At 42.5% G+C, this 17,795-nt stretch overlaps 1 protein-coding gene across 4 annotated transcripts in view; it reads left to right on the top strand.

Moving 5' to 3' along the window:
- LOC129765399 (uncharacterized) overlaps positions 1–16,355 on the top strand; it is a 29,765-nt gene extending 13,410 nt beyond the window's left edge. For all 4 annotated transcript variants that reach the window (XM_055765685.1, XM_055765684.1, XM_055765683.1 and 1 more), the window contains exon 4: positions 287–16,355. In XM_055765685.1, the coding sequence (XP_055621660.1) occupies positions 287–9,144 (8,858 nt within the window). In that variant the 3' untranslated portion in view covers positions 9,145–16,355. The remainder of the gene's footprint in view (positions 1–286) is intronic.
- Positions 16,356–17,795: the final 1,440 nt, after the last annotated feature.

Below are 17,795 nucleotides of genomic sequence, written 5' to 3'. Positions count from 1 at the left end.
AAATGTTTCAGAATACAATATAATGGTTCATGGTATCAATTCACGAACCAGGACCGAGGTGTGTCCTGGCGCATTGTATTGATGCAACCACAACCAGAGAGGCTCCAGATTGCTGTCAGGAAACTCCTGAGGAATTTCTATATGAAGTTGTTTATCAAAATTTAGTAATAGTAAAAAAAACTTTGCTTGCCATACTCTTTATACCTAACGCAGATCTCCAAATTTCAAAAAAAAATGTTTTGATATAACCTGCACCTATCATTAAGCATTTTCTTTCCACTTGTAGGTGACATCGTCAAACGCCTCACAGCTAACTTACCAGCGAAACGTGTTTCTCGTCAAATTTTCCAAACAACCAAGCAGGTTCGAAAACGTGCACCAATGAATATGGTGAAAGGCAAAAAGCAAGTAATAGTATCAACACTGGCGCCTTCCAAAGCGGGGGTACCTCGTGGAGCTGCAGTTCCGACAAAGCTTCGCAGCGGCAAGATTGCGTCTATCGTCACCGGTGGAAACAAAAATGTTGCGAAGAAACTGAAGCCCATGATGACGACGACGACCGTGGAGGCAAAGTTGACGAAGCCGGGTCAGGAGACAAGCGTTTCGCTTGAAACGAAAGTGGATAGGGAAATCATGCCGGAGAACAATAGTAACAAAGAAAGCGACGCAGTTGCTAAGGATAAAAATGTAGAAGATAAAGGTGTCGTCAAAGCGATTGTCAAAAAGAAAGTTGTCCCCTGCAGGAGATCATTGCCATTGCGTGGGAAAACATTCGTTACACGTGGGATACAATGGAAAGGGAAGAGGAAAATGCTGCCTTTTAGGAAAGGTCTATCTACCAACAGTCGAACGTTACGAAGTGGTCTAAGTAGTAAGCTGATACCAACTGTAAAGAACAAGACAAAAAAACGGGTGCCCCCAGTGAAAAAAGATCAAGAAGATAAAACGAATTCACCAGAAAAGATAGATAGCCCCAAGCGGAAGACAACACAGAGTCCTGTTGAAAAAGATGTACCACTTGATACAAAACCAAAAGAAGTGGAGGAAGCCATACCAGATGGAAATTGCAACGCGGAAACAGAGAACGTTAAAATAGGGGACGAGACGGTCACGCCGCAAATCGCTATAGACGAGCGTTGCAAACCTAGTGAAGAAGAAATCGTTATCGCCAATATCGACGTTAAAATGAAAGAAGTGCCTGATATACGTTTAGAAAATTCAAAAATTGAAAAAGATGTGACAGCACCTCCTGTGCTTAGAACAGAACCAGATGTCATTTCGACCCCTGTGCAGGATACCGGCTTATTTGAAGATAGAACAAAGAGTTCTATGGTATTGAAAAATGTGCCACAGGAAACACCAGATCAACCAATTTTACTAGACGCAAGTGTGCCCTTGACGCCAGTGAAGTCTCCATCGCAAGGTTCACAGCCGCCTTCCGTGCCATCGACGCCAGCCTGCTCTTCTGCACTGCAAATCAACAAGAGAAAGCCTAAGAAATTGAACGACTGCATCGCTATGCTGACAGGGAAACTATCTGAAAAGCTTGGTGTAGATTTTTTCAACCAAGCCGCTCCGAAAAATGCTAGTGCCAAAGATACTGCACCGACTGTTGAAACGCGAAGCACAAAGGAAATAAAACAATCGTCCTGCAGTCTTCTTCCGATACCAACTCAAGTATCCGCAGCAGTCGCTAAACCATTGCATGTGTCTCCGCCGCAGTTAGCACCACTTCCGTTGGTAATGAACACACGTCATTCATCTGAAACAACGCAAAAACCTCAAATGCTTTCGCCTGTAGCACCGATTATAACGCCAATTGAAGATATTTCCGACGAACCTCTAAATCTGTCGAAGAATAGTCCAATAGGAAGGAATATTCCAAACCGCACGCGAGAAAACTACGGACACCAAAATATGTCTCAACATCGATCACCTCCACCACAATCCCCTACATCGGCAAATACTCTACATATGCCGCCACCTCAGCAACATCATACCCATTATCAGCATCAACACCAATATCAATCATCCCACCCGTCAGGACCATCTGCATCGTCACGAAGTCTCCCGTCAATAAAACTTCCGCCGGGTCTTATCATCGAGAGAGTCGAATATAAATCTCGTCCTATAATTTCGAAAGAGGCACCTTCAGTCACAATTGTAGCGCGCCGACAACCTCCTCCGTCAGTGGAGAACAGATCCGCAATGATGACCCACTCGCCCGTTGAACCTCCTGCAACTCGAAAGCAGCAACAGCATTTTGGGGACCCACGAAAAAGTATGCCTTCGGCAAAACAGTTGCCTTCTCCTAAGCAATCGTCAACGCTACAGCATACTTTTCAACCGGCACCTTCAATCGCATCAACATTACGACAGGAGCGTCCTCTTGAGAACCGCATTTCAGTTACAATAACCGAGGCAAAGGGGGAACGGGAGCGACAACAATGTTCCCCTATCAAACAACCTGCAATCACGCTAAATATTCCAGAACGTCCGCCAGTAATTGACAGAACATCGTCGGCTATTAATCCGACCCCACTAATAATTCCGGTTCCTGTTCAATCGACCAACAGCAACAAACGCAATCGACGCAAGAGTATATATATGGCGTCAGTTCCAGTCAGTGAAACATTATCGTCTGCTCCGTCGGTTCCCTCTGTTTCACCTGCAGTGACACCTAGCGCGGTTGTTCCACCAACGTTCCTAACCGGACTGCAACATCTTCCATTCCTTCCGCATTCCTTACTCACAGCCCCGCCGCTTGGACTTGATTTACAACGCTTAGCAAACGTTGGGCTTCCTCCACACTTGAAACCACCCATTATTCCGCCATTGACTATTCCAACGCCCCCAACACCTGCCACAGCCGCTGCAGCTGCATTGCTGGAGAAAATTCTCCTCCCCAATAGGGAGGCTATGGTGAAGCAACTTGAATCCTCAGCGGCTCAATCTTCTCCAATACAACCTGTTGTTCCGAAGAAAACGTCGGAAGAAGTGACAGCGTTCGAAATACAGGGGGTTCAATCACCAAGAACCACAACCACGGCCCCAATTTTATCGCCTCCTATGCCGGAAAAGAAAGGCCGCTCACGATCTAAAGCTTCGAAGCTGAAAACACAATCTATTGCGGCAGCAGAAAAAATTCCCGCGCCACCAGCATCGAACAACGAAAAACCCGTTGAAGAGTCTCCGACAGTGAAGGTCCCAGGTTCGCAAGAAGCTATGTTAAGTGAATTTTCCGCGTCACATGTGCCCGTGGATGTCCAAAATACGGTTCAACAATCTAATCCTGTTGAGGACACAATGAACCTGGCTAAAGCTCATCCGGTAGCTCCTGAAATCAAATCGCCATCAGCGTCAGAAAAGCTTCCACTTCCGCCAACAGTAGAGGATCCGAAATCTTCCGAAGCCGCGGATTTGCGTCACCCGACTAACTCATCCACGCCAACCCCAGGAAGTAGTGCTGGAAAAACCACCCGAAAGCGGCGAAAGAACGAGCTTGCTTCCATTCTGTCCGATCAGCTGTTGGAAAGTTTCAAGGAGGTGGACAGGTCAGCTCTGCAAGATCTGAAAATGATGCACGACATGTCCTGTGAGAAGCCAGACGTCAAATTCTCCCTCGAACAAATTCCCCAGCTTGCAAAGCGGAAGGTTAACCCTCGGAAGCCGGATTCGCTGACGCCCGTAGCTCGCCAGCATTCGCCGGTGGTGGTGGGTGCGGGAAAAAGAACATCGAATAGGAAGGGAACGAAAGAGCCGTCTGCGGCGGATCATATGGTAAGCGAGGAAGCTACGCCAGAGGAAAGTGGTACACAATGCCTAGTGGATGAAATGAATGTTGGTTCTAAACAACCGAAAGTGAAAGAAGGGCATACGCCAAGTGAGAGTATTCGTACAGAAGAACTCACGAATGATATGAGTGGGAAAATTACTACCACAGAGGCAGTTTCAGAGAAGCAAACGATAGTAGGGCATTCGGATTCCGCTACAGAGAAGAAATCATCAGAAGAGATAAACGTAACTAAGCAAACTGATATCGTTGCTCCAGTCGCACAAATAAAACCACTGAAACGAAGAACGCGTAAATTGTCTATCGACATAGAGCGAATGGCGAGTCTCGAACGCAAAGGCCGACAAAAAACTCAATATTCCAAGGCAATAGAAAGTCTAGATATAGCAGAGAAAGCACAGGGAACTACTGGCGTGAAAGCACATCCTGAAGTAGACGCCAACGCTATTGGAAAAAATGAGAAGGAAAAAGGGAGTGTAAAAGAGGATAATCAAGTATCGAGAAGCGTCAAGGCATCACTTTTTGAAGCATCTTCTTTTAAGCATCCCACTGGCGGCAATTTAGAACTATATTATGGGGATAAATCGCGATCAAAGACTCCTTTTCCGTTTCCTCCCCAGAGGAAAGCGGAGAAGACTGATCTGGATCGTTTGAAAGATTCATTGAACATCGAAACAACGACAATGGTGCCGATGTCTAAATTAACGCCATCCTTTGAGCAATCGAATCTACCGGAGAACTTATCTGAGATGGGTGCAAAATCTTCTAAACGTAAAAGTGATAAGAGGGAAAAACTGAATGAGAGTCTCGTCGATTGTGACAGTTTACCATCAAAGAAACAAACGAAAGAGCTGAGCTGCAGTCAAGCAACGGAGGAAACCCCTCCAATTACAGAAGAGAAAATGAAAGAACTAGCAGAAGAAAGCCAAAGGACTTCTCCATCGCATATTGTCGCAAAAAAAGCAAAACCACTAGCGGCGGCGCCGCCTCCCAAAAGAATAATGGCGCGAAGATCATCGGTGTTTGTTGATAAGAACCTGGCACGATACATGGAAGAGAAGGACGATGAACAAGAGAAGCTAGCGAGCAGTACCTTCAAGGATGATCTTATTCTAACATCTCGGAGAACAACTCGAAGTCAAGGTGGTGTAGATTTGAGTTTGGTTGCAAGTTTCGCCGAGACTGCTATGAAACCTAGGGACCCTAGGCGGAAATCTGCCGCAGCAGTGGCAGCAGCAGCTGCTTCAGCAAAGCGTGCAGAAGAAGAACGGAAGGCAACCGCGGAGAGGGAACGCAAGCGACGGGAGGAGGAAGAGAAGTTAAACCAAGAGGAAATCAAGCGTAAAGAAGAAGAATCTATGCGGCAAACCCCCAAACCAACCGCACCAGCGCGAAGAATCAGTGCACGACGGGCATCTCTTTTCATCGCTAACCCACCGGAGGTGGAAAGACCTAAAGAGCCTGAGGAAAATTTAGCGGAGATCAGTAAGGCTACTAAGCGACAATATCGGCGGCGTGCGTCAGTCTATCAACCGGTTTCTTTTCTGGACGAGGAAGAACAACTGGAAAAGGCAAATGAGGATCTGAAAAAGACGCGAACTACTGGTCGTTCCAAAACGCCAGGTCCGTTTGGTGGTAGCGATCAGAACGTGCGATCGGTGGGGAGAAGACGCAATCAAACAGCTGTTTTCAATGGTACGCCAGAGCCAACCATCGAGTCTCTTTTGGAGCCTTTAGACGTTCCAGGGGCAGGGACAAAACGACGAACCAAGAACAGTCAAATAGCGGAAAATCTTTCAAAGTTGTTCAACCTCGAGGAGGAGATTCAGTTGATCGACAGAAGTAGGAGGAAGCCGAGAAGAACGAACACTCCCGTTAAAATAAACGAAGAAATAGTCCCTCTGGCATCGAATCGTCCAGCTGAAACGAACAAAATTGATCAGTTGGTGAAGGTAGTTGAAAACGAAGTGGCCAAGGTGGCAAACATTTCCTCGAAACCCAGAGAATCGCTCTCGTTTTCGAACGATGACGAGGACGACACTCCGAAAATAAACAAACTAGTCGAAGATGTGATCAATAAGGCCGATTCCGGGACGGACTCTGACGACGATAATATGTCACTGGCCTGCTTCGTTCGGCGCGAGGAACCTTTCCTGAAACCAAACTTGCAGCAGTTACAAGACACCCTGGAGGATGGATTAGGTGAAGACGAAAGCAATAGCGCAATGGATGACGACATAAGTGTAACAACGGATATGACCGGCTTCGGGGGAAGTATCAAAAAGCGCAAACGACGAAAATCGATATGTGTAACGAAATGTCGAAGACCAAAAGCTCCACCAGCAGTAGACGACAGCAGACCGGTCGTGACGTATAACTGTGATTTGTGCAAGAAAGTTTTCAAAAAACAAGATGCCTTCAACAAGCACCGTATGACGCTGTCCCATATAGCGAAGCTCTCCGAACAGGAGTATCTAGAAGCACAGCAGAAGGAACGGGAAGCAGCAGCTGCTGCTGCACTGATTTCAAACAAAACTGCGCCGATTCCAGCAGCGCTGGTCGAAGCGGAATCTGCTCCATCTGTCGAATCTCCTTCGAAGGAGCTCGAAAAGGATAGTCCAATGAAGACACTCAGTCAAGAGGAAAAGCTGTTCTATGAGTGCTGTTCGATGCTGAAAGAATCCAATGCTGACAACGAGAATCTCAATCTAACGGTTTCTCTCAAATCTGATGAAATCTGTGCTAATGTGATAGGGGGAGACAATATTCCGCCTCCGGAAGTGAGCGTCACCTACCCTAACCCATTTGCTCCGTTACCCCAACAGGACAAGACAACGGACAATTGCTTCAATATGGGTGACAGTTTCCCTTCGTTCCAGGACGTGAGTGAAAGTGAAAATTATATCCAAACGATCAACCAGCGGTACGCCGATAAGAATTTTACGGATCCGTTTGCCAAACTGACAGCAGCTGGTCTTGCCCAGCAAGCGGAGAACGATGGAAACCTCTCGCCCCAGAATTCAACTAAATCCACCAGCTCCCAAGCGTCTGTATTTTCCCAGAAAACAATCAAAACCAAGGGAGCACTGAAAGGGTACGATAATTTTAAAGTATCGATACCGATGAGTGGCATACACATAGGCAAGGAATCGAAATTAGATACTCTGGCAGACGTGGCTCTGTGTGGTGATATTCCAAAAGATTTCAACCTGAAAGATAGCGAAGAGGAACGAGAAGTTGTCAGCGTTCCAGAAGAAATCGCTCCTCATTCGGCAGCTCAACAGCAAAAACAGACTGTCCCCAAAGGAGAAGAATTTCCGAGAAACGGCTTCCAAACGACGGCAGGGCGAAGTACGCTAATGAGAAATGAACAGCAGCAGCAGGGCAACAAACTGGGCTTCAGGGCTAAGAAAAAAGGGAAATCCGCGCCCGCCAAAGCTACTGGTATAACTAAGCGAACACCACAGAAGCGAGGTAGTGTTCATATCATGTCGGCCAAAAGTAAACCGGATCCCGATGACATCTACGCTTTTCAAGATTCACCACCAGCAGAAGCAACTATACTACCTGGCTATACATCGAGTAAGAAGTCTACAGCCAACTCCACGCCAACTGCTGACTGCAAGGGTGTCGCATCAGCGGATCACGGCGAAGAAAGTCAACTGTCAAGCCTCAGCTTTTCCGATCGAGATGATTTTGTCTACGGCACGAACACCCTAAGCGAAGAAGACGAGGACGACAAAAGTAGCAGCTATAGCAGCACACAGACGGTGCCGAAGAAACCAATCAAAGCGGACGTGCAGAAAAAGAGTCTGATCATGGGGCGAATTTTCAAAAAAGTTAAGGACAACAAGGCAAAAGATGAAGCTTGTTCCAAGAAAGCGGCGGTGCTGGCAGCAGAAGATCAGACCAAACCGGTAGTGAAGGACTTCGACAAACTGTTTGACACGCTAAAGAAATCCGATGCAGAAGAGAAGCAGGAAAATAAAATTAAACCGATAGATGCTGAATCTGGTGGGGCAGAGAATCCTACGTTAGAAGAGTTTGATGATGAAAAAGAAGATAGAAATCTGCGGAAGCGCAGCGCACAGAAAAAATTGGCTGAAACATGGGATTCCGATGAGTTCGAAGATTTTAATTTGGGCGATGTCGAGCACTTGATAGATTCAAAAGACGGTGAAGGAGAAACTAAACGAGTGTCGGAAGAAAACGTTAACCAGGACGTGTCAAAAGTGCCAGAAACATCAGATGGTCTCAATCAGGGCAAGCAATCAACACCGGCAAAAGGTAAAGTACCAATTCCAGAGAAAAAAGCCACTGTTACGGATGAATCAATTCGACAAGTAATGGAGAGCGTCATTATGGAAGTGTCAATGAACAAGAATAATCGAGTGAGAGATATCAAACGCCGTGGTAAAGGTCGACCAGCCAAAGCAACGACGATAGAATCGGCAAAAGTTGAAGAAAACAAACAAGAAAAGGATGAGAGCCGAGACAGCAGCGTTGAAGCAATCAATCATCTCGAGGAGCATGTGTTAGAATCCAGTGTAGTTATTTCTTCAAAAACCATAACAACTAAATTCAAGCAAAAACTCAATTCAGCTCAATCAAGTAAGCAAAAACAACAAGCTCCTCAGCTGGACATCAACACCGATGACGATGGGACGAAATCGAAACCTGCTAAAACTGTGAACAACAATAACAATTCCAATCAAAAAAATAAAACCACGCCGAAAGCCGTTAACCAACGCAAGGATCCCAATGACAACAAAACTGTGTCTAGCGTCCCTAAAGCAAAACCACGCAAGGGCGCTGCCAGAAAGATGAAGAACGTTGCGTACGATCCGGATAGTGACTTTGAAGATAACATAAAGTGCAAAAAAGTGAAGAAGAAGCTACTGGAGAGCGACATTGAGGCCAATCTGAAAATTGAACAACTCAATGCCACGCTCAGTGATAACATTTTAATGCCAGCTCCGAGACGGAAGCGAAACGCAGCGGAAACTTTGTACTTCTGGTCATCATCTAGCGAGGAGGATTACATCGAGGATGACTATGTGGAGGTTTCCAACAACAAATCGAAAAAAAAGAAGGGTGCGGGAGCAAAGCAGAAGCAAACCGTTGGAAGACCACCGAAATCGCAGCAAAAGCAACAGCATCAAAAGAAGGCAGCGGCAGACATTGTGGCGAACGAGGCGGGCGACGATACCAGCAGCAGCAGCGAGCATATGCAGCAGCACGGGTGGATTGTTGGTGATTCACACAAGAAGCTGGTAACGTTGCTAGCTCATGCCAAAGGCAAGCAAGACAACCGAACGGTAAAGGCAACAGGTAATAAACGGAAAACGTAAGTAACACTCGACAGATTGAACCGAACTGCGCTGTACTTTGACGCTGCAAATGGCGTGTTACTGGTAAAAACTGTCACGTTTGAGGCTTACTAATTGTGGCATTCATTGCGGTTTATGTCGAACTCGTCCCTATCAAGTTCAGAGTTAGTCTTTTGCATTTTGCATAAGAATAGTGACGACTTATGTCTATTGATGTGTCCAATATTGTTCCGTGTAATTGTAGCGCATTATTCTCGCTAAACAACAAACTAATGAAATTTAAGCGAACTACAGCTTCAGCATTCAAATCTTTTTTCAAAAATTTTCCTTATTTTTGATTTTTGTTTACATTCTAACATAATACTACATTTCAAATGATTAACCTAGAGTTCCCCATCTTCAAGTTGCAATGTCAAGTTCTGTATATGATTTTTATCATACACGTCATTCGATTGTTTCATGTTCCTATTGTAAAACTTTGCAAAAACATTTCTAGTTTTGGACGATTTTTTTGCCTAATCCTAACTTATAAAATACCCTGCCTAAATTATGTACATTGTCCCTTCATAAAATACTTATTTTCCTGAAAATCAGCATATCTACCCAAATTCAAAGCCGCTACAAGGTAATAACTTAAATGCTAGGTAGCATCATCATACAAATTTAGTATTGGTATCATATTCATATAAATCCGTGTATTAAGAGAGCGCAACTCTGTTCAAATTTCATACAATTATGATTGGTTTTAATCACGGCCAGCTGATTTATCTCCGTATTTCGTGTTTTGAGAGGCGAGTTTGGAATCATACGAAAGATTTTGTTTAGTATGCGTTGAAGTTTTAATTGGTGTGTCGGAGCACAGCACTCCCAAACAGGCATCGCATATGTAATAACTGGGAAAATTATTTGTTTGTATACTGCAAGCTTATTCGTTACACTAGCTGACCCGGCAAATTTCGTCCCGCCCAAAATTTATTTTTCGTCATCACATCCACGAAAATATGAAAGAATAAAGACAGCCCTAAATTGGTCAATTCCTCTCTCGAGTTTTGCTCTTATCAACACATTCGGCGATCCATTTTTATTTATATAGATAAAAGACGACATAGGAGTGCGTTTTATCACATTAAAATCCATTTCCATTTTCGAACGAATATCAATTTCGTTACCGCAAACATCAAATGGACTAAAAGATCAGTTTTCGAGTTATGCAGAAGTTTGTGTTTCATTTGTATGGCAGTCCCCTTGCCCTTAGAGAGAGGGTTGGTGTATCGAATCACTTTAGAAACATTTATTGGATCCTAAAATCTCCACATGCCAAATTTGGTTTCGTTTGCTTGGTTAATTCTCGAGTAATGAAGAAATTTGTGTTTCATTTGTATGGCAGCCCCCTCTTAGAGAGAGAGGGGTGTCTACTCACCATAGAAATCGTGCTCCCTAAAACTTCCACATGCCAGATTTGGCTCCATTTGCTTGATTACTTTTCGAGTTATGCAGAAATTTGTGTTTCATTTTTATGACATTGATCCAGAAAACCGGTCCAACTGTCCGGTGACAATTAAGAAGTCGGTTAGTATTTTGTAGGCTGCCCAGTCAGCTTTATCGTAGATCTATTTAGGTCTGCAAGGCGTCTGCAGCGGTGGGGCGCTGGGTGCGATGGAGAACGGGTAATGATGATTACCATGTAAATCGTCGGCCTTGTTCCACCTCAGACCACCCACCATGATGAGAGTGGCTGCCGAAACATCGATGGCTGTCTTTCTGGTACCTCGACAGAAAGTGTATGTGCCATCGTTAAGGACCGAGAGCTCCAGCACCTTCAAGAGATCGGCGATGATGTTCCGTCTGGTGTTGAAGTCTCCCAGAAAGATTTTGAGGTCCTCCAAGCCTTCTAACGCTCAAAGTAGCTTCTATCTTAAACCCAAGATACTACCACACGGCAGGTTGATACGGACGATGATCATCGCAATAGGGTCCTCGATAGCAGTTTTGATAGTGGGCGGAACTCGCTGGCGGTAGACGGGATGACGGGTGGCGGTGTTATTAGGCTTCCGGGTACGCTGATTCCCGGTGGAATTCCGCCGGCGACTGAGTGGGCTTGCCATTTGGAGGCAGCCGAGCAGACGTGGTGGAATTGGTATTCCGGACGGACTAGAATGAGTGTTGCCCCGGATGTTTCAGCACTTCTTGTTTGGGGGCATAATGACCTGGCTTTGGATATCTTCTTCTGCTGTAGTGTAATGATTTTTTTTTCGTTCCATGAGCGCTAGGGTGTTGCCGATTAACTGGTCGACTTTATTCACCAGAGGAGCACCTCTCTCCAAATTTCTTAATATATTTGTGGAATTTCACTTCCAGATATCCAGGCAGGTTTCGCGAACCTCCGTAGTTCTCCTCGTCCAGGGAGACAGATTCAGAATTATCTTGAGAAATTTATTATGAAGGCGTTTAGGGTTTTAAATAGGATTGAACTCCTAACCGAATCAATATTCAATGAATACAAAATCACCGTCATAACAGGATTGTTTTATTACGAGTAGAACTTCTTATTACGATAGAATCCAAAAATGTGGGTATCGCAGAGAACTGTCATGAATCAATTATCTTAAAGATAACTCCATAATTTTCCTTGCCGTTATACACGGCGCAAGACTGTAGCAATTGTTTGGCGATTTTAGTTTCGACATTGTAAGTAGAATATGCACAGAAGTAATTGTGTATGTTTGTATACGAGAGGTCCACATCAAATAGCATCACGGAAAAACACTGTAGAAAATTACCTAATTCGCCGATCCTTTTCGAACTTTCAGACAAAAAACTATAAATCATTAATAATCATTAATCATGTCCTTGGGTGAGAAAGTGACCCCGTTAGCTCCGTATCGCTCCAGGACATCTTTTGAATATTGGCATGAAGCTAGATCCGGCCGGAAGATCGTAGGGCCCTCGTGTTGCACAGACGCGTCTGTACCCCCCTCTAGAGGTATATCTGCCCGTTTACAGTTCCTATAGTCACGAACTGCGCACTCCGTTTGCCACATGAGCAGATCGCTTGCCAAATCATGTATATCTTGGTAAACTTTGAAAGTTTCTGCTTCCATACTTCCTCCGGAACATCAAACTTGTGCTGGGCGGTGAAGAACAGTAGCCACGGAAGCTGCCGGAAGGCCCCCTTACGTAAGTCTCATAATCCATGATTACACAATGAGGCTTCGCCAGCATCTGGGTGTACAGTTTCCTGGCCCGTGACTTTCCCACCGTATTTTGCCGTTCGTCACGATTTGGAGCCTTCTGCACTTTGTACCCGGTTCTTGGCTCTCTTGGCTCATCACTAATAGACCATCCATTCTGATCGCACTTCTACTTCCGTTCGATGCTCTGAGTTTCGTAGTAACGTTTAATCATATGACTCACGATTGACTACACGATTCCGAGTTGTTTTCCGATGTACCGATAAGAGAGTTGAGGATTTTCCAGGTGATTCCACAAAGTCAATACGCGACGTTGTTTTTTTGGTAATGCAATTTCCTCCAATTCTTGAAAAACTTACTGCGATAAAAATGCAGTGTAAACAATACACTCTAAATTACTTCTACCCAAGTTTTCAAGAGAAAATACTCAATGGGAAATTTTTACAGCGTTTTTATCGTGATGTAATTTGATGCTGACCATTAAACTGGTCTTTATTTGCGAATCTATCTATATATATAAAAATGGAGTGATGTCTGTCTGTCTGTCTGATTCTTATAGACTCGGAAACTACTGAACCGATCGACATGAAAATTGGTATGTAGGGGTTTTTGGGGCCGGGGAAGGTTTTCGTGATATTTTGAGACCCCTCCCCCCTCTCTAAGGGGGGGCTGCCATACAAATGAAACACAAATTTCTGCATTACTCGAGAATTAATCAAGCAAATGAAACCAAATTTGGCATATGGAGGTTTTAGGATGCAATAAATGTTTCTATGGTGATAAGATACTCCTTCCCCCTCTCTTAGAGGGGGCTGCCATACAAATGAAACACAAATTTCTGCATTACTCGAGAATTAATCAAGCAAATGAAACCAAGTTTGGCATGTGGAGGTTTTAGGATGCAATAAATGTTTCTATGGTGTTAAGATACTCCTTCCCCCTCTCTTAGAGGGGGCTGCCGTACAAATGAAACACAAATTTTTGCATTACCCGAGAATTGATCAAGCAAATTAAACCAAATTAGGCATATAGAAACTTTAGGGTGCAATGAATGTTTCTATGGTGGTTAGATACCCCTCCCCCCTCTCTTAGGGGTGGCTGCCATACAAATAAAACACAAATTTCTGCATTACTCGAGAATTAATCAAGTAAATGGGCGGGACGAAGTTTGCCGGGTTAGCTAGTCCTATATAAAAATAAGTCAGATGCACCATAAGGGTGTTATATACGATTATGAATCATACAATTCATGAATATCAAAATTTTAAGGGTTTAACTATTCAACTTTTTTCACTATCCTATAATATACTCTACGGAGCGTTATTGATTTATTAATCATGTTTTATTCGCAAGGGTTGTGAGTTACTAATTACCGCTCTGGACAAGCTATTGATCACTAATCAAAACAAATCTTTCAATCTGAGCAGCGGATGGAAATTATCACTGCACAAAAAAAAAAAAGCTTTCACATGGAACAATTTTTACCAGTAGCAGCGCAAGATACCGACGAGACATTGAGACCGAAACTGATAAAAATAGTGTTGCTTCGTTATGACTGGAATACATGTTACTGTTTAATAATAATCCGATTGTTATTGTAGTCAACAATGAGAAACTACGCAGACTGTGCATTTGAATTGAATGCACAGAAGTCTCAAATGAATTTTTAAACGATTGATTGATTGACCGTGTAAATGATGTTGTGATATAATGTAAAAAGATTCTGTTAGGCATAAACAGGATAATCATTTGAAGGTATGTCACTCAGAATAAATCTTTTATTTTATATAAGACTAATCCAAATCGAGGGAAGACAAAACATTGCGATTAAACTATCTATTATATGAATTAATCAGAATATTGTGAATATATATTTTTGATAGCCACAATCTGATATATTCTCGGTTAGTTAATGTTATTTTAGGGCAAAGCTGGGAAAAAAGCTTGTCGATATGTAAAACACCCAGCGAAACAACTGCAACTAATTTGAATTTGTTCCCTAGTTGCTATCATTGTCGAGGAAAGTAAAGTTTAAACTGGAAATTTGTATTTGTCAAAGTTGATGTCAATGGGGGATGAATCGTACTGAAAGTAATTATTTGATATAGATTTATTTAGCAACAATAATGAAAATTTAAAAAAAGAACACATGTTCAACCCTACACTTCAAGAAAAATCGAGAGAATCAGTGCTGATTTCTTACTGAAATAGTAAAACTAATAAATCTAGTTCATGTCTAGTATAAGGCGTAGCTAAAGCTATATCAATAGCCTCTAAATAGTGAATATAAAAACGATTTTATTTTACTTTCTTCTTAACTACGTTCAAATTATGTTTACAATCGAATATCTGTGCAAAATTAGTTTTAAGAGAGTTCTTTTATTTTCCTTATTTTTTTGAGAGGAAGAAAACAGTCAAATTTAGTTATTAAGATTACTTCTTCGCTTTACGGTTGCTGGGAACTGAAACGTAGTATAAGAAGTGAATCCCGTCCCGACATATTTCATGATGATTACGTTTTCCGCGTTTGATTAGTTACCTACCAGTCATGGTGTACCAATACAGATAAACCCCTTTGTGAAGAAGGAAAAACATAATCAAATTTGCATCGTTACATGCATCATGTTTTTCATATTGCATCGACAAAATAATACTGCTTTGCATTATCGTATCAGAATATACATCTAGGGCGAAAAGAACATTCTTTGCGTTTCAGTGTAATATCTCCACACATTAGAGTATTCAGTGTATCATTTTCATTAGCAATAAAAACGTATTCTGGTGCTTTTGTTCCTTTTGTATGAGAGATGCAAGACAAATACACATCAGCATTTAGTACTGCGTTAAACAGCTACACAGTTTCTCGATAATTGTACTCCTTTCATGTAAAAAAAGCTTCCAAAAATAAACAAACCAATATGTACAATAAAAGCCGATCATAATTTATCAAAGTGGTAAATATCAATAACAGTACTTTCTAAAACGCACGTGTTTCTAAAGAAAATTAATGAACATACCTGTACATAAATATTTAACAAGGATACTCGACGAGAGTGAAGCGAGGAATAAAAAAAGGAAGCTAGATTGAACGTAATGGACTACAAAATATATCGAAATTTTTAGATCTCATTTTATAATGCCACAAGAGAACAAATAAAAAAACTGTAAACCAACAACAAATTTTATTGTTTAGTGAAGCAAAAATCTAGCAGGATAGCAGGAATAAACTCGTTGTTTTTTCATGTTAACATTTCGGACGACTCCAAAAAATAATATTTTTGGAAAACAACATGAAAGAGAATTACTTGAAATTCCCATAACTATTCACAAACGAAGCGTAATCGAATTAGCCTCGCAAATCCTCTTTGTTTTATCCGGGGAGAGGCGAATGTGTACAGATATTATTGAAAATCTCTGTATCACTGAATCACATTGTAAACTCTGTGGGAATACATTTAGCAATTATTAGGCTGGAACAATGAAGAAACAAAACATTGATAATTATTATGACTTTAACTGCCATATTCGAAGTAAAGAATTATTTGTCATTCGATCGAGTGCTGAGTAGCGAAAGGAATGTGTGTGTCATATAACAAAAAAAAATGATTCACCATAAATAGGACAGAAGAGTGGAAACAGTGCGAAGAATATGTCGAGAAAAAAAACAATCTTAAATGTAATTTATATTGGTTTTATTTAATTTTTATTTCTTAGAACTAAAGTGTCACCATAACACAACAGACAAAATATACAATACATACACCCTCACACATACATGCGATCATATATATGTTAGTAGCTTTCACCGCGGAAAATGACACAAATTGTGTATTTGTAAAATGCCACTCAGCGTACGCGAGTAAATAATAAAAAAACTTGGTAAAAAAAAGGAAAAACATTGAACAAAATTATGTTTAAAAAGAGAAGACAAAACAAAATAGAGTTATACCGAGTATATAAAAAGTATATAATATTAATTGAATTTATTTTTTTTTTAATGATATGAAATAGGTGAAATAAAAAGCAAAAATAGTGAACTAAGTATGGAATATTTTATCCGAATTGTCCGTGTCCATGGTGCCCGCCGGATAGAGACGACCCGGCATTTACAATATCCTCTCCTTTCTGGAGAAAGGCGATTGCGTCGAACAAAGCCTTGTTCCGGCCGCCCGACGGTGCTGCGCAACGGTAAGGACCAGTCGGCCGGGAGGGAGGTACGGGAACAACCGAATCATCGGGGAATAAATGCCTGGCTGAAATTACCATTTTTATGCGGAAGCATAAGTCGAAGCCGACCGTATCTGAACAGCAGACAATCACCCATAAGTAGCGACTGAAGCTGCTGGTGAAAAACATTTTTCCGACGAAGCGCGACGTGGTCATAATAGATAACGAGACCTACTTGACGCTGGACGGCATCGACTGGTAGAGACCGGGTGTTTCCCGTCCCCTACCAAGCGATGACGTCAAATATCAGGGCGTTGCAAAAGTTTTTACCCATCTGTGCATTGGCGGTTTCGTACGAACGAGAGAATGATGAGTGCATTTAATGTGGTCACGGATGCTGGAAGCAAGGCGGAGCACAGCCTTGCAGCCTGTGTAAGAGGCGCATACGACAACGCGCATGAAGCAGTACCGGGTGACCTGCGTAAGAGAGGTACGATAGCACACATAAAGACTGCATGCGATGTACTCGCCGGATGGTGGAACGCAAGGTGGTGCACAGTCTCGTAAGCCTGCATGACGGTCTCCTACATATGATAGGTCATAGGTTCATCACCAAGCAGAGCTTGAAGGCACAAAAAACGGCGGAAAGTGAAAAATAGTTCAAAGCAAACCAGCACCCTGCGGTGAACACATTGAGCAGTTCATTCTGCCTGAAAATCCATTATTATCTTTGACGTTTCACTCTAACACTCTAACTAAAACGTAGTTCAAAGACGTGCCGTTCATTTCGTTTTCACCGTGCAGGAGTCTTCAGAAAACAAATGCAGCGCTGCGCTTGAGTTTATTTTTCATTAGCGCGCGCTCAAAGAAAACTCGTATTTTATCTTGGTGCGAAAGGCTTGTGTGTGTGAACTTGTGTGATGCGCGTTTCATTCTATACACACACACATACACATCAAATTCTAGCGCCTGCTTTGTCTTCATTCGTTCTGAGGAAAGCATAAAAACAACAGCGCGCCACCATTTGAACCGTATACGCTTGTGTGAAGAAAAATATCTCAACAGAGAGAGCAATCCAGTTTAGAGATGTGCAAAACGGTTCATCTCAGTGAGCGGCTCAGAGCCGTGCGTTCAATGAAAAGAGCCGGCTCATTTGAGCGGCTCAACGGTTATTTTCAAGAAATGGTTTATTCGGATATGTAAAGAATGGAAGACATAAAAAATAAAGTTTAAAACAGTAATTAGTAATAGTATAGTGTAGTAAAAATATTACTTTACTGAAGGTTTTCTCTGATATATTTCCATCACAATAAT

This window comes from Toxorhynchites rutilus, chromosome 2 (genome assembly GCF_029784135.1).
Source record: "Toxorhynchites rutilus septentrionalis strain SRP chromosome 2, ASM2978413v1, whole genome shotgun sequence".
Taxonomy (NCBI): domain Eukaryota; kingdom Metazoa; phylum Arthropoda; class Insecta; order Diptera; family Culicidae; genus Toxorhynchites; species Toxorhynchites rutilus.
This window is presented reverse-complemented; position numbering and strand designations above follow the sequence as displayed.